Source organism: Lampris incognitus, chromosome 2, assembly GCF_029633865.1.
Source record: "Lampris incognitus isolate fLamInc1 chromosome 2, fLamInc1.hap2, whole genome shotgun sequence".
NCBI lineage: Eukaryota > Metazoa > Chordata > Actinopteri > Lampriformes > Lampridae > Lampris > Lampris incognitus.
In genome coordinates, this window is record NC_079212.1 from 141,607,322 (window position 1) to 141,630,050 (window position 22,729).

Here is a 22,729-nt window from a genome sequence, read left to right on the forward strand (position 1 = left end):
TGTCTTGACTACTTTGTAAAGTACTCTGAGTACCTAGAAAGGTACTGCAAACATTTGAGGTATTATGATCTGTGTCGTTATGAAGTAGCAGATAAACCATATTTCCCCCTTAATTTCTTCCCTGCGAAAACACTTTCGCCCCTTTTTCCGCTACATGGTACCGGCTCGACTCGGCTCAACCTGACCCGCTTCTCGTCGGTCTCCATTACCGTAACAGAACCCCCCCCCCTCGGTGTAGCTGGTCTGCACTTATTCTGGTACCTGCTCCAGTTTTTTTTTGGCACCTCTACAAAGGTGGTACCAGAAAAGTGGTAGCAGCTACCAGAATGCCGGTATCTTCCAGTCATGGAAAACGAAAGGAGTTGGGTCGAGTCGAGCCGGTACTGTGTAGTGGAAAGGGGCGTTAAGACACACAACCTGGTGCCAAAAAAAACACATCAGGAACATTTTCGTTCAGCCAGCTAGTAACACGTCTGTATTTCACAAGAGGTGGACGCCAATCTCAAAATCCACCTCTTCCTCTTTGAAACACGGCACGTGTCTGACGCACTTACCATACAGGGTAGATGATGAGCCGCGTGATGAAGAAGGCCACGCTGAACACAATGAACAGGAAGTCACAGAGGCGCTGGTACTTGGCGTAGTTGGCCAACTTGGCTGCCTTTAGAGAGGAGAACAAAAAAAACAAGAGGAGCCATGCTGACGGATAAGCTTTGCAGAATTCACTTCGCACACCGGCCCTGTTAAATGCCTTGCCTCTTACACATAATCCACTTGTGTTGCGGCCAGACTTAATTGACTGAAAGGGCTGAACAGCACACACACACACACACACACACACACACACACACACACACACACACACACACACAGAGGCAAACGTCATTTCTATTGTCCGAGGTGCCTGCTGATCTGTATTAGACGGGCTGCAGCACCAAGCTGCTGTTGACTTACTGGAAATGATACCTAAGATGTCGGGCTGCACAATTCATTGTGTAGAGTTGCACGGCACAGGCTTAGTGTCCCTTTCTAATTGTGAAAAACTGACATCCCTTTTTTCAAAGTGTTGACATAAGACGCATAATGTGCAATTCAAAAGATTCGGTAGCACTTTCTAGGAAGCTTGCATTTATAACGCCCTATAAGCATCTATAATGCCCTATAAGCATCTATAACATCCATACTTTCCTATAATGTGTATTACAATGACTAACGGCTGTGGCTGAAGACTGAAATAGCGTTGAGGTGTCAATATGCATCTCTACAAAACTTCAGCAAAACAAGTTGGTTATGACGCATTATGACATTTGACAGAAAACAGGCTAATGATGACATATTTATAATGCATAAATCCGTTTTAAATTCACATAATGTATCATAAAGGTGGTTATGAGGTGTTGTGAGGGCGTATACGTGGTTATAATGAATCTTACAATGACTTATAGCTACACTTATATGGCGTTATAGATGCTTATAGTGCGTTATAGATGCTTATAGGGCGTTATAGATGCAAGGTTCATAGAAAGTGTTACCAAGATTCTTTTCATGTCAAATCATAATTATAATAATAACTGATTAATAATCGTGGTCACAATAACCACATTTCAGTGGGGTTGAATAACTGCTGGTTACTTTCTTTATGCCATTCCTATAGACTGTTTCTGACTCCGCAGTTTCCAGTAAGGACAGAAAAGCAAAAACGACATATTTCTTGTCCTGACGGACAGAGTTGTCACGCTAACAAACGATTTTAAGGTCAGAGTTCCCTGAGAGCAGCTGAGAAAAAAATCCCGATACAGAACATTAACCATGATATTTGAAAAATGTTGCGGAACAGCTTCTTGGGGATTAAAACCTTCTGAAGTCCTGGCAGCCAGTTAAGCTGCACACAGCAGACTTTAGTCACCGACAGTTTTGGTCACAGTCGTTCCCAAATCCTTGCAAAAGTACACTAATGTTGAACACTTTGGTGGGATGTTCTCTTTGGCATTTAAACTGGATCAGGAAACTGGTCCAACAACATCACAATGAGTCATTTGAGGAAGAAAATGAATGCCAGAGAACATAAAACAGTACATAATTAAAATGTGTGGCCCCTTAAATCAACACATCCTACAACAGCTGTTCTAAAGAGCGCTCTAACCTCGAAAAATGTATTTCGGTTTCAGCCTTCTTAAGTGACAAGGGTATGTTCACATTACAGTTGGAAATGACTCAAATCCCAATTTTTTTTCCTACACGTGACAAAGATCAGACTTTTTCTGAACAGTGTGACGGCAAAAAAAAAATCTTGTTATTTTCATACCCAATGTGGTCCAGCTTGTGTGGAATGTGGAACAATGGACCAGCTCCTTACCCTTGCAGAAGCGCTGAGGGAGGCATGGGAATTTGACCAGCCAGTCTACATGTGTTTTGTGGACCTGGAGAAGGCTTACGACTGTGTACCCCGGGGCACTCTGTGGGGGGGGGGGGTACTGTGGGAGTATGGGGTACCGGGGCAGTTGCTACAAGCCATCCGGTCCTTGTATAACCAAAGTGAGAGCTGTGCCCGTATTCTCGGCACGAAGTCAAACACATTTTCAGTGGGTGTCGTACTCCGCCAAGGTTGTCCCTTGTCTCCAATTCTGTTTGTGATATTCATGGACAGGATCTCAAGGCGCAGCCAAGGAGAGGTGTGTGTCCATTTTGGCACCCTCAGAATTGCATCGCTCCTATTCACAGGTTTTGTTGGCTTCATCAGAACGTGACCTCCAGCGCGCACTGGGGTGGTTTGCAGCTGAGTGTAAAATGGACACGATGAGAGTCAGCACCTCCACGTCTGAGGCCATGGCTCTCTACCAGAAAATGGTGGATTGTTCCCTCCGGGTTGGGGATGAGTTGTTGCCTCCAGTGAAGGAGTTCAAGTATCTCGGGGTCTCATTTCATGAGGGAGGATAGGATGGAGCGGGAGATTGACAGGTGGATTGGTGCAGCATCAGCAGTAATGTGGACGTTGTACTGGGCCGTTGTGGTGAAGAGGGAGCTGAGCTGGAAGGCAAAGCTCCCAATTTAGCAGTCAATCTTTGTTCCAACCCTCACCTATGGTCATGAGCTTTGGGTAGTGACCGAAAGGGTGAGATCGCAGGTACAAGCGGCTGAAATGAGTTTCCTCCATAGGGTATCTGGGCTCAGCCTTAGAGATAGGGTGAGGAGCTAGGACATCTGGAGTGAGCTTGGAGTAGAGTTGCTGCTCCTTCGCGTTGAAAGGAGCCAGTTGAGGTGGTTCGGGCATCTGAATAGGATGCCTCCTGGGCGCCTTCCTTTGGAGGTTTTCCGGGCACGTCCAACTGGGAGGAGACCCCGGAGTAGACCCAGAACTCGCTGGAGGGACTACATGCCCAATCTGGCCTGGGAACGCCTTGGGATCCCCCAGGAGCTGGAGGGCATTGCTGGGGAGAGGGACATCTGGAGTGCCCTAGTTAGCCTGCTGCCACTGCGACCCAACCCCAGAGAAGCAGCTGATGATGAGGTGAGATGTGGTCCAGCTTCATATATGGTCCGAGATCAGATACATGTCCCATCTGTTGTCATGTGACCGTGGTGAGAATGGTCAGATCGGATTTTGAGTCTTTATTTTATTTAACAATACATAGTTGCAGACCACTGTCATCATCAGTGTTGATAGTGGGTCACTTAAATCAGAGGGCAACAAAAAAGACACGAGTCAATGGAGACGTGTAGAAATTTAGAATTTTATTGACAATTGGGAAAATATTTCCATTCAAGTGTTCAGTTTTTCCCCATGACAGACTGTCCCACAAATATTGCTATGACAAGTCTCAGCACAGGAACAAGGATGCTGATTGGTTAAAAAAAGGCTCATCAGCCAGTTTATCAAACACACACACACACACACATGTAAAAAGTACCCATGATTAAAATCAGCTAAAATAACAAAATGTCTGCAGTCTCTGAAATGCAAGACAGCCTCTGCGTACCGTGTCTCCGTGGTTCTCGCACACTCTCTGTACCACAATGTGGTAGTCAGCCCTGATCTGCCCCGAGTCCAACAGCCAGTCCACACTCACTGCCAAAATTGTGTTTTTGCTGTTGTTAATGCGCCACGTGAGTCATGCATGTGGGACATTATTTGCAATCGAAAATGTGCGCAAGCGGGTCCTTTAAAGGCGGCGGTGTGGTCATGCTGATCTGACATTGAGGTTAATCTTTGACCCCCCCCCCAACCCACCACCCCGCATCTGGTCATATAAATCCTGTGTCAGCGTCGAGATGTCACATACAAACATTCATGTGAGCAGTCAAGACCAAAAGATCAGATCTGAGCAGAAACAATTTGAATTTGAGCATTAAGGCTTCAGTGTGAATGCAGTCAAAAACATTGTGTGTAGCCATGTTGAATAGAACGCTCAGTTTCTGGTGTGACGGTGTCTAACTTTACCTCGAGCAGGAAGTCGGAGGCATCATGAACACACATGACCAGGCTGCCCACTCGCAGCATGTTGTTGGCGTAGGAGAAGCTGATCAGGCTGATGGTGGCCAAGTGATGGATGAACATGATCAGGAAGTCCTGCATGTGACAACAAGGGAGAGAGATGGGTGGTTTGGTGTACGTCTGAAAATCTTTTCATTCAGGTGTGTTGTATGTTAATATAGCGCATTTATGTAACCCCACCCATATCATGGGCAATTAGCTGTGATTAATCATCTACACTCATGTAAGTTCCTGATTTTAACCCTGTTGTAACATAAAAACTTACTTAGATCCAACGACAAACTGTAGACTATGATGCATGCTTATTAATCATTATGATTTTCAACATTATCTCTATATATAATATGTTGTGGGGCAAACCCTTCATTAGGAGCCATAATACTGAGCAGTCTTCTGTGTGTCTCTGAAACGGCACTGAAATTGTGTCCACCAGTGATGTCACTAGTGGACAATCTGCAAATTTGAAAATGTACAGGCTGCATTGTATAAGAAAATCTGAAGAACAACCCTACATTTTAAAGCTATATATAGTTACATAATTCTAGATTTTTTTGTTTTGTTTTTTAATCTTTTTATTGCATTTTTGCACAGTTTTATGCGACAAACAGAACAAAATTTAAACATGCCTGTGAGTTTTATCTCATGAAAACTGAACCCACCAACCAATAACCCACCCTCATCCCACCCAACTGCACCCTAAATGGAACAAGCAAAACAAGCAGATGAAAAACAAGAAAAATACATTTAATATATATATATATATATATATATATATATATATATATATATATATATATATATATATATACACATACAGCTGATGATTGCTTATGGCATGAAACCGGCTTATACTGTCTCATAAAGAATTTACTTGACGGATTTTATATATATATATATATATATATATATATACACGCACGCACACACACACACACACACACACACACACACACACACACACACATATCCATATACACACATACATACAAATATACATACATGTAAAATAAATAAATAAACGAAATAGAAAATAGAATTGAGGCTGACAAGGCTGCGGCCTATCTCCATATTTATTTAATATTGCTTTTGAGCCCTTGGCTATAGCCCTTAGAGCAGAAGAAAAGATAGCTGGCAAAATGAGAGGAGGCTCCAGCCATAAAGTCTCACTTTATGCAGATGACCTCCTTCTCTACATATCTGATCCAGTAGAATCCCTACCTCGGCTTATAGATATGTTTCACCACTTTGGAAGACTCTCAGGCTACAAATTAAACTTCTTCAATCAAAAGTCCACTTTTTCCTATTAACCAAATAGCGTCAGATCTTAACTACAGTAACTTTCCATTTAAGCTGGAACAGCATTCATTTACCCATCTAGGAATCACTGTTATGCCATCTTATAACAATCTATGTAGTCATAACTTTAAAACTTACTAGACCATACAAAACTAGATCTTGTGAAATGCGCCTCACTACTGGTTTCCTTGGCAGGCAGGGTTAATACAATTAAAATGACAGTGCTGCCTCGTTTCCTGTATCCGTTCCAAATGAATCCTTTCTTCTTACCTAAATCGACATTTCGTGACCTTATCAATCACATCTCTTCATATGTTTGGAACAGATCCAGGCCACGATCAAAAAGAACCATTTTGGAGATGCCTAGGTTAATGGGAGGATTGGGACTGTCCAATTTTATGTTTTATTACTGGTCATCCAACATAGTTAAATTAACCTGCTGGACTGCAGTGTTTGAACATAAAAGTGGCCCCACCTGGGCCCTTATGGATACCCGTTCTAATCCCAAAGTCTCTCCAATATCCATACTGAGTTCTCCACTGCCCGGGGGAACATTAAACATGTCAATAATCCTGTGATAAAAAAAAATCTCTCAGAATTTGGCATCAATTCTGAAAACACTTTAATTTCAATAGTACATGCGGCCATATAACCATCTTGTTCCTCCTTCCCAGACTGATGCAGCACATCAAATGTGGCATAACAACGGTTTGATCTTGTTTAGCGACCTATGTGTAGATGGCATTTTTGCTTCATTTGCAATTCTCCAAAAGGACCGTAACATAACCAAGACACTGTGGCAGGATGAGGAAAAACACAGGAGACGAAGGCCAGTTTGAACTCTATTCCTCAGCTCCAAAACCAAGCCGAAACAGGAACAACCTTGCACCAGAAAGCCTGGGAATGTAAACCACGCCCCCAGCTCACAGCCCGGCTGGGTGAGAGGCATAGCCCCTAGTGTCCGCCACAACACACTCTTTTTAGACACTTCCAGCCCCGCAGCTTTGCCAAAGAACACTACTCGTTTCCTGTCCTGCAGGAAACGAGCATGTTAGACATCATATTGGACTGGGACCCGGACACCAAAGGAAATGTTTCTAAAATATATAAGATTATCCAAGCTATTGGCTCACTGTCCTTGGACAAAACAAAATCAGCCTGGGAACAGGATTTAAACACCGAGCTCACTGAAGAGATCTGGAAACATTCCTTACAGCGCATTCACACCACCTCTCTCTCTGCCTTAGGCATCGCCTTATTCAATCCAAAGTGTTACATCGTTTACATTACACGAGAGAGAAACTGTCCAAATTCTATCCCAGTATCGATCCTACTTGTATTAGGTGCCACCTTAACCCAGCCACAGTTGGGCACATGTTCTGGGAATGCCCATCTTTGACCACATTTTGGGGTCGTTTCTTTGAAGCTTTCTCGTTTATTTGTTGCAAAACAATTCAGCCCAGCCCAATGACAGCCATTTTTGGAGTTCCCAGTGAGGGCGTAGACATCACTACACTCTAAGCTAATAGCGTTTGCCTCATTTCAAGCCCACAGACTTATTCTTCGCAAGTGGAAGTCTGATAAGCCCCCATCATTCACAAGTTGGATGAAAGAAGTGCTGTGTTTAATTCCATTAGAACAACTCAGGTATAACAGATGTATGTCCTGTCAGGAATTGATGGATGTCTGGTCTCCCTTTATAGAATTCACTCTTGCTCCGTCTTTTCTAGAAATATCGGAATAGATCTCTTTCTCTCCAATTACAGCAACTACCCTTGTATTCGAAGTATCAGGACTAGGAATTGTGATGCTTTAATAATTTGGGATAATTTAGCTGGAATAAGTGCCATATCCATGTGCTATTGTCGATGAGCCTGTCTGCCTACACTCAAATATGTGTATTGAGATGTGTGGGTATGTATATCTCTTTATTTGTGCATAAGTGCATATACTGTATATATCTCTGTGTCTGTATATGTGTGCATGTTTGTGTGCATATGTGTACTTAGCACTAGGCGTCTGACTGTTGAGTGGTTCCAGTTATAACAAACAAAAGCCCCTTTGTTTTCATACATGTTTAGTTGATGATGTTCCATCCATTATCTGAACCGCTTATGCTGCTCTCAGAGCCACAGGGATGATAGAGCCTATTGTAGAGGTCACTGGGCGGCAGGCAGGGAGACACCCTGGACAGACCGCCAGGCCATCACAGGGCTGACACACACACACACACATTCTGCCCTAGGGACAATTCAGTACGGCCGATTCACATGACCTACATGTCTTTGGACTGTGGGAGGACACCAGAGCCCCCAGAGGAAACCCACACAGACACGGGGAGAACATGCAAACTCCACACAGAGGACGACCCGGGACGACCCACCAAGGTTGGACTACCCCCGGGGCTCGAACCCAGGACCTTCATGATTTTTTTTTTCATGGTGATTTTGTTTGTTTTGTTTTTTTCTCTTGACTTGCTTGTTGTTGTCGTTGTTTTGTTTGTTTTTTGTGTCCAGGGTAAGGGGGGGGGTGTTCTGATTTTTGTGTGTGTATGCTTGGGGGGGGGGGACACAAAAAAACCCTATAAATAAAGGTTTTTAAAAAAAAGAAAATAGAATCAAAAAATACATTAATAAAGGAGGGGATGGGGAAAGAGAGAAGGAACACAGGGAGGGAGCTCAGCTATCCTCAGGGTCCTCAGGATCCTCAGGGTCAGGAAGAACTGTCAAGTTATTTATGTTGGCCAAGAAGGGTCTCCATGTTTTATTAAGGACCTCAGGGAGCCTTTAACGGAGATTCTGATTTGTTCAAGTGTGATACATTGTAGAACCTCTTTAACCCATCGCTCATGAGTGGGAGGTGAAACATGTTTCCACTTGAAAAGGACGAGACGACGGGCCAATAAAGTTGCGAAAGCCAGGACCTTTTGCCATGGTAAGGGAAAGTTTACTTCCAGTTTGTCTTATTGTTTTTAAACAGCTGCACGTAGTGTTGCTATTGCAATTTTTTAATAGAATGGAGGCTACTGGATATATATATACATATATATATACATATATACATACATATATACATACACACACACACACACACATATATATATATATATATATATATATATATATATATATATATATATATATATATTTTTAAAAAAATCCAGCCACCGAGGATGCACAAGCCAGTGCATCCTTAGTGCCGGTCCCAAGCCCAGGTAAATGGGGAGGGTTGCGTCAGGAAGGGCATCTGGCGTAAAATCTTTGCCAAATCAAATATGCAGATCATAAATTAGATTTTCCATACCAGATCAGTCGAGGCCCAGGTTACCAACAACCCCCACTGGTACTGTTGGCCAACAGGGTGCCGTTGGAAACTATGCTACTGTTGGGCGAAGGAGAGGGGGAGGGGGAAGGCATGTCCAGAGGCAGCAGGAGAGGAGGAAGGGTAGGAGTGTGGAGGTGAGATTCGGGACTTTGACTGGTAAAGGGAGAAAGCTGGCTGATATGATGGAGAGAAGGAAGGTAGATATACTGTGAGTGCAAGAGACCAGGTGGAAGGGGAGTAAGGCCAGGAGCATTGGAGGTGGGTTCAAACTCTTCTACCATGGTGTGGATGGGAGGAGAAATGGGGTAGGGGTAATTCTAAAGGAAGAGTATGTCAAGAGTGTGCTGGAGGTGAAGAGAGTGTCGGACAGAGTGATGAGTATGAAGCTGGAAATCGAAGGTGTGTTGATGAATGTTATCAGCACATATGTCCTGCAAGTTGGGTGTGAGATGGAAGAGAAAGAAGAATTCTGGAGTGAGTTGGACGACGTGGTGGAGAGGGTACCCAAGGGGGACAGAGTGGTGATTGGAGCAGACTTCAATGGCCATGTTGGTGAAGGGAACAGAGGTGATGAGGAAGTGATGGGTATGTATGGTGGCAAGGAGAGAAATGTGGAAGGACAGATGGTGGTGGATATTGCGAAAAGGATGGAAAGGGCTGTGGTGAATACTTATTATTATATTATCTATATATATTATATTATAATACATATTATTATCATATGGATTATCATTATATATTATGAAATATGTATTGACATAGTCTCCGTGGACTATGATGTTTGGGGATGACATTGTGATCTGTAGTGAGCGTAGGGTGCAGGTGGAGGAGAGCCTGGAGAGGTGGAGGTATGCACTGGAGAGAAGAGGAATGAAAGCCAGTAGGAGCAAGATGGAATACCTATGCATGAATGAGAGGGAAGACACTGGAATGGTGAGGATGCAAAGAGTAGAGGTGACGAAGGCGTATGGGTTTAAATACCCGGGGTCAACTGTCCAAAGTAACGGGGAGTGCGGAAGAGAGGTGAAGAAGAGAATGCAGGCAGGGTGGAGTGGGTGGAGAAGAGTTTCAGGAGTGATTTGCAACAGAAGGGTACCAGCAAGAGTTAAAGGGAAGATTTACAAGATGGTTGTGAGACCAGCTATGTTATATGGTTTAGAGACAGTGGCACTGATTGAAAAGACAGGAGGTGGAGCTGGAGGTGGCAGAGCTGAAGATGATAAGATTTTCACTGGGAGTGATGAAGAAGGACAGGATTAGGAACGAGTATATTAGAGGGACAGCTCAGGTTGGATGGTTTGGAGACAAAGCAAGAGAGACAAGACTGAGATGGTTTGGACCTGTGCGGAGGAGAGATGCTGGGTATACTGGGAGAAGGATGCTGAATATGGAGCTGCCAGGGAAGAGGAGAAGAGGAAGGCCAAAGAGGAGGTTTATGGATGTGGTGAGGGAGGACATGCAGGTGGCTGGTGTGACAGAGGAAGATGCAGAAGACAGGAAGAGATGGAAACGGATGATCCGCTGTGGCGCCCCCTAACGGGAGCAGCCAAAAGTAGTAGTGGTAGTAGATACATATATATACATACACACACACACACACACACACACACACACATATATATATATATATATATATATATATATATATATACATATACAAAACCCAATTCCACTGAGGTTGGTACGTTGTGTAAAACGTAAATAAAAACAGAATACAATGGTTTGCAAATCCTTTTCCACCTATATTCAATTGAATACACTACAAAGACAAGATATTTAATGTTCAAACTGATAAACTTTGTTTTTTTGCAAATATTCACTCATTTTGAATTTGATGCCTGCAACACGTTCCAAAGAAGCTGGGACAGGGGCATGTTCACCACTGTGTTACACCACCTTTCCTTTTAACAACACTCAATCAGCGTTTGGGAACTGAGGACACTAATTGTTGAAGCTTTGTAGGTGGAATTCTTTCCCATTCTTGCTTGATGTACGACTTCAGTTGCTCAACAGTCCAGGGTCTCCGTTGTCGTATTTTGCGCTTCATAATGCGCCACACATTTTCAATGGGAGACAGGTCTGGACTGCAGGCAGGCCAGTCTAGTACCCGCACTCTTTTACTACGAAGCCCCGCTGGTGTAACACGTGCAGAATGTGGCTTGGCATTGTCTTGCTGAAATAAGCAGGGACGTCCTTGAAAAAGACGTCGCTTGGATGGCAGCATATGTTGCTCCAAAACCTGTATGGACCTTTCAGCATTAATGGTGCCTTCACAGATGTGCAAGTTACCCATGATGCCATGGGCACTAACACACCCCCCCCCCACCCCATACCATCACAGATGCTGGCTTTTGAACTCTGTGCTGATAACAATCTGGATGGTCCTTTTCCTCTTTAGCTCGGAGGACACGACGTCCATGATTTCCAAAAACAATTTGAAATGTGGACTCGTCAGACCACAGCACACTTGTCCACTTTGAGTCAGTCCATCTCAGATGAGCTCGGGCCCAGAGAAGCCGGTGGTGTTTCTGGGTGGTGTTGATATATGGCTTTGGCTTTGCATGGTAGAGTTTTAATGTGCACTTGTAGATGTAGCGACGAACTGTGTTAACTGATGATGGTTTTCCGAAGTGCTCCAGAGCCCACTTGGTAAGATCCTTTACACAATGATGTCGGTTTTTAATGCAGTGCCGCCTGACGGGTCGAAGGTCACGGGCATTCAGTGTTGGTTTCCGGCCTTGCCGCTTACGTGCAGAGATTTCTCCGGATTCTCTGAATCTTGTGATGATATTATGGATTGTAGATGATGACATCCCTAAATTCCTTGCAACTGTACGTTGAGAAACGTTGTTCTTAAACTGTTGGACTATTTGTTCACGCAGTTGTTCACAAAGTGGTGAACCTCGCCCCATCCTTGCTTGTGAACAACTGAGCCTTTCGGGGATGCTCCTTTTATACCCAGTCATGACACTCACCTGTTTCCAATTGACCTGTTCACCTGTAGAACGTTCCCAACAGGTGTTTTTTGAGCATTCCTCAACTTTCCCAGTCTTTTGTTGCTCCTGTCCCAGCTTCTTTGGAACGTGTTGCAGGCATCAAATTAGAAATAAGTGAATATTTGCAAAAAACAATAAAGTTTAACAGTTTGAACATTAAATATCTTGTCTTTGTAGTGTATTCAATTGAATATAGGTCGAAAAGGATTTGCAAATCATTGTATTCTGTTTTTATTCACGTTTTACACAATGTCCCAACTTCATTGGAATTGGGGTTTGTATATCTATATAGATATAGATATATAGATATACAGATATAGATAGATAGATAGATAGATAGATAGATAGATAGATAGATAGATAGATAGATAGATAGATAGATAGATAGATAGATAGATAGATAGATAGATAGATAGATAGATAGATAGATAGATAGATAGATAGATAGATAGATAGTGCTCAGTAGGTAAGAACACCGGCTTTCTCGCCGTAGATTGGGGGTTCAACCCTGATTGGTATGAATCTCCAGTAAAACCAGTAAGAGTCTATGGCTTAGACTCCGAATGCTATACAAGCCATATGCCTCAGACATGAGTGATATTAACATGAATAAAGTCACACCGGCTCGGACGTAGCCCGGATTAACAAGGTCCACATCAGTGTTGGGGAACCAGGACCACCTGATGAGAAATGAACTGCTAGAACAAGACATTTATGGACAAGGGCTGAGAACCTGGAACTGATGAAATGCTACTACAACAGCAGACCCCAGGAGAGGGGCTATAGGAAGCATATGTGGGAACTATGGACCAGTAGGAGACATACTTCCACACTGACTCAGAAGCAGCAAGTGGCTCAATGCTTGACCATCAACAGAAGGAAGCTACTGTTACAACTTGAGAGTTAGAGGCTCCAACGGATGACTATAAAAATCAGCACCCTGAATGGCCGCCCAGTAGGCAGGAGATACATGAGGAAAAACTCCAACCAACTGAAACAATCCTACCAGCCATGACAGCTGAAGCTACTGAGGTTCAAAGGAGAACCATGGCCAGACTAAAGACCGTCAACCCCTGGGCTCGGCTTCCACAACTCAGTGACAATGTACCATCACAAAGCCTCTTGCGGATTACGCAATATCTTGACTGCCACCATAGCAGAGACCGATGTGCTTGTATATGCCACTGCGACCGTAATCCTGAGGATCCTTGGGTGCAGGATTAAGAACACAGGTCACCAACAGTGGAACATGGAAGAGAAGGCTGGAAGCCATGTGATTTTTACCTGGTTTCTTAATTGCACCAGAATATTGCAGATTCACAGTCTATTACATTGTGTTCGTATCTGTCTTAACTAGCTGTGGTTTGTCTCAAACTTCATTTTATTATTATCCCCCCCCCCCTTTTTTTTTCCCCAATTATACTTGGCCAATTACCTCACTCTTCCGGCCATCACGGTCACTGCTCCACCCCCTCTGCCGATCCGGGGAGGGCTGCAGACTACCACATGCCTCCTCTGATACATGTGGAGTCGCCAGCCGCTTCCTTTCACCTGACAGTGAGGAGTTTCCCCAGGGGGACGTAGCGCGTCCCCCCCGAACAGGTACCCCGACCGACTAGAGGAGGCGCTAGTGCAGCAACCAGGACATATACCCACATCCGGCTTCCCACCCACAGACACGGCTATTTGTGTCTGTGGGGATGCCCGACCAAGCTGGAGGTAACACGGGGATTCGAACCGGCGATCCCAGTGTTGATAGGCAACGGAATAAAGCGCCACGCTACCCAGACGCCCTCAAACGTCATTTTAAACACCACAGTTCCATGGCTCTTGCTCTCTCCCTCTCTCTCTCACGAGAAGACTTCATCTCTAAGTGGTTTACTTGTTAAATTGAGGCAAAACAAACGGCAACTGAAATAAAACAAATTAAAATAAATTCCACATCGTGTGCCCCATTTTCCCACGCATGAAACTACCACACCAACATGCCAAATTTCAACAATCATCATTTCGAAACGGTGTTCGGTGTTCCGGCCTTTGGCAGACACGGAGAGAACTTGTTCCTCCGCCTCTGACTCAACGCTGATGGGGTAAAAGATTAACGTTCAAGAACAATACGAGGCAAACAGGACGGGCAGATGCTCGAGAAGCCCCTGCACTTGCAAGAGACACCTGCGCCTGACAGTCACGGTAGAACAGGAAGGGGAGTTGGAGTCGTCTGGTGTGACAATACCACAAGGCGGGGGTTTCAGGTGAAGCGCTGCACCCTTCTGCAGTCGGAGTCGGTGTGCAGAGTAAACCCCGATTTACTAAACAGCAAGTTGTCGGAAAACTGAAGGAATGAGAAAAACGAATGAACGACCAAGCAAATAAATGCTACTAAGTGAGACATCATCTGCAGCACTACAATATTGCAAATCCTTGTTTTGTCTGTAAGGAGTTTAAAAATACCGTTTTAGCCTCCGTCGAGATCTATTTCAGAAGTGAGACGAGCAATACACCGTTGCCAAAACCCCCATACGTCTGTAGAGGCCTTTTAAGGACACGTAAATCCACCCGAGGACTTCTTTCTTTCGAACCACATTATCACGTCGGGCGGCGGGTGTCTGTCTCTCCCCTGTGAGCTGTGTCACGGGAGTCATCACTTCACAGATGTGTTTGAAAAGCCAGCGTGCTACGTCGGGAGTCCTCATCTCTTCGGAGCTACAACTCCACAACTACAGCTCCAGATTTAGTTGGCACCGGCCAACGTTGTATTTGAAATGCGAGCACCGTCAGACGCAGAGTTTTGCGTCTCGCCGTAGCACGCTGGAATGCAACGTCCTAACTAAACGTGCGGGTTATGAGCTTGCGGTTCGGGCTCAACGTGGAACATTGGCGGCCCGGCGGCCCAGTGGTTAGCATTGTCGCCTCACAGCAAAGAAGGTCCTGGGTTCGAACCCCGGGGTTGTCCCAGGTCGTTTGCATGTTCTCCCCGTGTCCGCGGTGGGTTTTCTCCGGGCGCTCCGGTTTCCCCCCACCATCGAAAAGACACGCATGTTAGGGTTAATACTCCCGCCTGTGCCCCTGAGCAAGGCGCGGCGAGGCGAACTGGAGTTGGTCCCTGGGCGCTGCACGGCGGCCACCCACTGCTCCTGGCTCCACAGCTATAGGATGGGTTAAATGCAGAGCGTAAATTCCCCACGGGGATTAATATAGCATGCATCTTGTTGTGTACAGAAGTTGACCAGTGAAACAGGTTGGTCCTCCTGAAACCTGTCGGATGGCAGCTTTTAGACTCTCAGGCTCAAACCCGCTCATGCAATCGGCGGGCTATGACTCATCTGAACATCATGTGGCGAACGGGACAGCTAAATCAGAGTCAGAACATGTTTCTCAGCTGGCCTACGCTCGTCCTTTGTGGAACTCCGTTGAACTGTTACATGTGGCGAAACACATCTCTTGAATCGGTCGGGTGGGTTTATTTTTAACAGATCGCATTTTTGTGCTTAACGTGTGACCAAGCTGGAAGGGAGAAGGAGTGAAAAGACAAACATATACCTGTAAGTAGGTTGTGAACGTCTGAGTGCATGTGCGTGCGAATGCTGGTGGAGAATTGTGCGGTACGAGGCCGATGTGTGTTTTAAACAAGATAGGGAAAACGATAACAGCCCCAGTAGTTCCCACATAGGCTTCACCTGGAATACACCTGGACGGGCCGCCCAGGTGTATCTGGAGACCCATCTTAACAATTTTCTGTTCTTTTTTTCCATCCATTGAGGAAAATGGCTATCCACAATCCATTTACTCGAGGAAAAGCCTCCCTGCGTTCTCCCCTCCAGTCACCGCTCGCTCTGTTTCGGCACGGTCACTATCAGGAGTCAGGAACACTTTATTTCAGCCCACAGCAGTGCAACACAAAGACAAAAACACGTATACAAAAACTACAAGAACACACATATCCAAAATAACACATATATCCAAACTAAAAAAAAATGAAAATCACTGTCCGAGGGAACGAACGCCAGCCAGGATGATCGTTGGAACTGTCGGTCTGCATGGGCTAGCAGTTAGCTTAGCCTGCCCTGCTTCCGCATCCTGTCAGACCGCCCTCTGTGTTACCTCTTCGGGTGCAGCTACGGGCAGGGCCGTGGTCCCTGGGCCCACAGGATGAGCAGACAGCCTGGCGCTGGATCGGCTGGGAGAGCGGGGCAGGCTAAGCTAACTGCTAGCCCATGCTAGCAGTTAGCATGGGCGAGGGTGGTCTGGCGGCCGCCTCACCTGGCGTTGACTGTGGTGTTTTTGATGCCGTCGTGAGGAGTGCGGGGAGGTGTGCTGAGGGTGTCTGGCTGGGAGAGCTTGGTCTGCTTCGTCCGGTGGGCCCGGGGACCACAGCCCCTGCCTGGAGCTGTGCCTGGGGAGGAAACGCCGAGGATGGTCTGACAGGACGCGGAAGCTAGCTAACTGCAAGCCCGTGCAGACCGGACGCTCCGACAGTCGTCCTGGCTGGTGTTCGTTCCCTTGGACAGTTTGGATATGTGTGTTCTCGTAGTTCTTGTAGTTTTTAGATATGTGTTTTTGTCTTTGTGTTGCACTGCTGTGGGCTGTGGGAAACGATATTTCATTTCATGTACTTGTGTACATGAAATGTAACGACAAATAAAGTGTTCGTGATTCATGATTCTATCAAATGAAGACACTAACTTAATTAGATGCAGACGTGGACAAAGACACTGCATGGACGGTACTGGGTGAGGCTGCCACAAACTTGAATTTGTGCCGCCATCTTCCCACACCGCTACTGGGAGAGGCCCCCGTAAACATGAATTGGCATCGCCATCTTCCCACACCGGTACTGGGTCAGGCCGCCGCAAATGTGAATTCGTGCCGCCATCTTCCCACACCAGTACTGGGTGAGGCTGCCGCAAATGTGAATTCGTGCCGCCATCTTACCACACCGGTACTGGGTGAGGCCGCCGCAAATGTGAATTCGTGCCGCCATCTTCCCACACCGGTACTGGGTGAGGCTGCTGCAAATGTGAATTCGTGCCGCCATCTTCCCACACCGGAAGCGTGAGCACCCTCATTATGTGTGATGGTGGATGTACAGTCGCTCAGCACAGTTGCTGTGGCTCGCCCTCGTATGGACTCATCAGTAGGATTAGAATCCGTTTTCTCTATTGCAACTAGAAATACGGACTAACCTTAACTGAGGCAAGACTCATTCTTCACGTGCTTATTCTCATCAAGAATGAGTACGGAAAAGAGTTTTATGAAGCGGACACGCCACATGGACGAGGAGAGACCAAAAGAGCAACTGTTCTGGCAAGCTGCTCCATCTTTGTGCGAAGCAGGATTCAAACAGTGTTTTTCTGATTATCATTTAAGTGGCGAACAGATGGCTTGGCATTTGTTTTTCAAATACAGTACAACTAATACAGCATAACCAACTGCTGGGACATTTTAAGCACCGATGGGCAACCTGCAATAAAGTCATGATACCGATTTTACAAGATTTGTAGAAGTAAATGTTCTAGATGTATGGATAAATAATATTAGTCACAATATCAATAACGGTAGAACTACTGCTAACAATAATCCCCTTGACCTTGAATTAAGGGTTTCGACGACGGACAGAGAGATAATCATCATCATCATCAGCTCCAAACTAAAAATTGTCACGTCAGAAAACCAAGGCTTCAAGAATGACACTATTTCCAGACTATCTTTCTACAGCTGGCAGCTCACTACAAGGCTTTAATAGCCCTACTCAACTTGGCCCATTTAATGATCAAAGCTGGCGGATTGTAGTCATAGATAAACACACTGCTTATGACTGCTGTCACACACACACACGCACACACCTGTCAACAAAAGGCAAGGTTAGAGATTTGAATCTTTAATCCCTGCATATTACACGATAACGTGTGCCGGCCGTCCATGGTGACCTGCCCTGTTTTGCACAGACCGGTGCAGACTCCCCATGACTGTGAAAATCAGTCATCGCGGCCAAATTGGGATTATAATCGGCCTTTAAATCATATTCTGTGTTCCCGGCTTAATAAGACAAGCTGTGTTTTGCCTCGTTTTCACCGCACAGACTGGCAGCAAGCACCATGGGAAACACTGAAGTATGGCGTCTTTCTTTGGCCTTAACCAACCCTCTGGTACTCTGTGGAATTTCCATAATTCTATTAGGAGTTTGGCCAACTCCGTACTATCGTCACATGATAGTTAGTGCCCTACTTCTGGATCTACTGGTCTTTCACAGACCAAGCACCCACCCCCCATAAACAGATCATGTGACTTTACCAAATGAACACTCAGTCACAAACTGGCTTTCCACTACGAAAACTGCGGAAGTCTCAAGTCTTAATCCACTGACAGGCGTCAATGTATTGGGAAGCCTTTTTAAACACAGCACTGAAACACGGAGGAGCTATCTGCTCTTGGCGCTCTATGAGAAACAACATGCAAGCCAATCAATGTTTAACAGGGAGTCAATGGTTTCTGCGTGGATTGTAGTCTACCTTCCCACAGAGTCAATTACCGTCTACTGCTGCTTCTCTTACCTTCCGCTTGATGTCAGTGAACTGGGAGAACATGAGCGACCAGTAGAAGGCCAGCTCTGTCACATAGTAGTAGTAAAGCCCTGGAGTTAGGACCTAGATGCAAACAGAGGGTTTGTTAAAAACAACAACAACAACAACAATAATAATAATAATAATAATGCAAAGTTACCCAAAATGTTAGAGCTGTGAAAATGTGACTAAAGCCCCTTGAGAGATTCTCCTCCTGGTTGTCAACATCATTAATTAAATAGTTTCAGAAAATCAATCAGCTTCTGGTAATAAATGACATCATCTAATACTCTGATTTGATTGGACAGTCAGTGAATTATCAACATCAGTCTGTCAGCTGGTCTGTTTTTGAGTACTTGCCTTGCAACATCATGCTAATTAGTGAGCTAGCTAGCTAGCTATCAATATAGAGTCTTGTGAACTCAACCTGCTGAGAGTTGTCTGTGTTCTGGGGGCACACAGTTATAACAAATCAAATGGTACCTCTGAAGCTCAAAAATTACTCCTAACATTAATATTGCACAATGAAATTTGTCTGACTGAATTAAAAAGAGCGGATCTGTTCGCTTTAAAGGGTATTTATCGCATAAAGCACTCTATGATTTATTGTTAAAAGGATTAAGGGAACAAGTCCAGGGGACGGATAGCTCGTAATCAGTAGAGAATTGAAGGGTAGCCCAATGATAAGACAGAGCAACCCATAAACAGACAGTCTCTTGTCTCTTGCCTTGCCAGCCACCAGTCAACTACGCCGATCTCGACAGTACTATGAAATAAACCTGAACTAGTCCAAAAAGTGGAAGGTCCAATCACAGCTGAGGTTGACCCAAGGGGGACCATGCAGTTCAGTGCAGTGTTGTGAAATAAAATGCAGACAAAAAAAGGGGGAAAAAAACAGTTCTTTTAGCCAACTAGCATAGCCTTTTTGGAATTGATGTTGATTTTTTTTTTTTATTTCTGACGTTTTAATTTCTGATTTGCTGAGCATGTGTCAGTCAGTCCATAAAGTACTCACACACAATCAAATACCAATGTAGAGAAAAGTATATTTTTAATACATAAAAAAGAAATAGGAGCAGAGTGTGACCCAGTGCAGCAAAACATTTTCGATCTCAGACCATCTTCAGTGCAAACATTCAATAAAAAGACACACCTTTAAATAGTCTAAGCCTAACTGGAAGACATCCCATGGAAACATTGTCCATGAACCAAACTAGACAAACTAGGGTGTACAAGACAATGGTAGATTTTCTATTTGAAGACCGAGTCCATCTGGTTTGAATGATGTCTTCGACTTGTCATGTTTTCAATAATGTATATTACTTATGCCTATGATGGGCACTGATTATTGCTATGAGTGAATTGCATCAATTTGGACTATGCTAAACATTTGATTTCTGTGCATGGTCTATGCTTTCATGTTGACTGTATGTTTTCCCCTCTATTATAGCAGTTATTATGATGCTTTTCTGTTATTATTATTATCATTGGGTTTTTTTTCTCATTCATATGTGCTACGTTTATTATTTTAAACATGTCTCTTCCACAGTGCTGTCAAGGAAAATGTTGCCTTGTACACCCTAGTTTGCCTAGTTTGGTTGAGGGACAACCAAGTTTTAATAGGACGTCTTTCAATTAGGCTTAGACTATTTAAAGGTACATATTTTTATTGAATGTTTGCACTGATGGTCTGAGACTGAAAAGGTTTTGCACTGGGTAGCACTCTGCATCTTCTTTTTAATGTATTAAAAGTCTACTTTTCTCTATGTCAGTATTGTGTGAGTTCCTTTTGGATTGACTGACACATAGCCAACACGCTGGAAACCACGCACCCACCAGGCCATGAGTTACAGGCCCGACACTCATCTTGTCACACATCTGATTTGCCAAGCATGCCATTTCAAGCAAGCAATTAGCTGCTCATTTAGCCTTTACCTGCAATGACTACTGGATGGATACCAGGTGTTAGCTTTAAGTTTATAAACTTTAACTGTTTATAACTTATGAACAGAAAGCACCCTGGAGACATGATCCAAATGTAAGGCTAGGGAACAGACAGTGCAGAAAAGCTGAACAAAAACGGCGTAAAACCAAACTTCAAATACACTACAAAGGCATGCTTCACTCCTACAATGCAATTTGCAAAGTAAGACAATCCTTTTTCTCCAGTATTATAAACAAAAATAAAATAAACACTTTATTTGCTACAGTAGAGAGACTGACAAATCCTGCCCCACAAATAGCTCCTGATTTTTTTTCTCCACTGATAAGTATGATGAATTTGCGTCCTTTTTAAAAAAAAATAAAACTGACGGTATCAGAAGCCTTAACCAAACTTTCAGCTTACCAACTACAAATACAAGGAAACCAGTTCTGACATCAGAGTTCAGCCCCCCAGCAACTTCCGACCCATATCAAACTTACCCTTTTTAGGCAAAATTATAGAGAAGGCAGTTTTTAATCAGCTAGAACATTTCTTGATTTTAAATGATTATGTTGACAAATTTCAATCAGGCTTTCGTGTCAACCACAGCATAGAGACAGCTTTCATAAAGGTTTTAAATGGTATTTGTTTTAATAGTGATTTAGCAAGCCATCAATTTTTAGTGCTTTTAGATCTTAGTGTAGCCTTTGATACCATCAATCATTATACTTTTACATAGACTGGAAAACTGGGTTGGTTTCTCTGGAACAACTTTAAAATGGCTGAAATCATACTTGGAGGGCTGGGATTATTTTGTCACTATTAGGAACCATAATTTAAAACGCATGGCCTTGACCTGTGGTATCCCTCAAGGGTCAGTTCTCAGACCACTCCTGTTTAACCTGTACATGCTCCCACTTGGCCACCTAGTCAGAACAACAGCCTTGCTTATCCTAGTTATGCTGATGACACTCAAATTAACCTAACTCTCTCATCAAATGACTATGGTCCTAGAGTCATTATGCAAATGCATTGTGCAAATAAATAAGTGGATTTCTTAAAACTTGTTGCAATCAAACAAAGAAAAAAGTAATTTTATTTGGCCCCAAAGATGAGAGGCTCAGGATTGCTACTCACTTAAAGGACAAGGCACTAAAAACAAAAGAGAAGGCTAAGAAACTTGGGTGTTTTAACTGATCCCGACTTAAGTTTTAAGTCATGTAAAAGCAATAACAAAATCAGCATTTTATCACCTTAAAAATATAGCCAAAGTCAGGGACCTTATGACAAAACAAGATTTGGAAAAACTGATTCATATTTTTATCCCCAGTAAAACGGATTACTGCAATGGAATTCTGACAGGACATCCTAAAAAGACCATCAGGCACCTGCAACTTGTTCAAAATTCAACCGCAAATGTTCTAACCAAAACCAAAAGGACAGCCTACATCACCCTGGTTCTTAAATCTCTACACTGGTTGCCAGTAAGCCACAGAATTGTTTTAAAACGTTCATTACTTATTAATAAATCTCTACAGAGTTGGCTCTAAATATAGCTTGAGCAATATAACCCTGTGAGATCTCTTAGATCACTAAGAAGTGGACTGCTTGTGGTGCCCAGGGCAAAATCTACACAAGGAGAAGCGGCTTTTAGTCAATATGCAGCAACAGTGCTGGAAACAACTGCCTGATGGTCTTAGGAATGCCCCAACTCCTGCGGTTTTTAAACCCAAATTGAAAACCTTATTGTTCACAAGAGCTTTTAACTAAATATTTTTGAAACTCAAGGTCTTATCATTGTATTATTATTTCTAATCTTTTTATTAATTTATTTTTATTCTTTTACTCTTTTATCTTTTAATTAATGATTTAATAATTTTTGATTACTTCTATGGTAACCACTGATATGTAATTGAACTGGGTCAGGACAGGGTTTAATACATTAGTCAATTATCAATAGTCATTAGACAATTGAGTTTGTCTTCAGTGTGAATGCTTACTCTGGAGTACGGCACAGGATTATTACTTCACATCCTTGTGTGATACAAATAAAGTTTTAAACAGTTATTGTGTATTGCTAAATGAAGAAAGTGCAGAATAACTTCCATGACAAAAGTTTATACACACTTGCACATCA

At 43.8% G+C, this 22,729-nt stretch overlaps 1 protein-coding gene across 1 annotated transcript in view; it reads right to left on the reverse strand.

The window, feature by feature from the left end:
• The window catches only part of cers5 (ceramide synthase 5), a 72,588-nt gene that overhangs the window by 7,264 nt on the left and 42,595 nt on the right, over positions 1-22,729 (reverse strand). The window contains exons 6-8 of the mRNA XM_056274288.1: positions 18,660-18,752; positions 4,439-4,567; positions 555-661 (exon numbers count right to left, since the gene is read on the reverse strand). Of these exons, the coding sequence (XP_056130263.1) occupies positions 555-661; positions 4,439-4,567; positions 18,660-18,752 (329 nt within the window). The remainder of the gene's footprint in view (positions 1-554; positions 662-4,438; positions 4,568-18,659; positions 18,753-22,729) is intronic.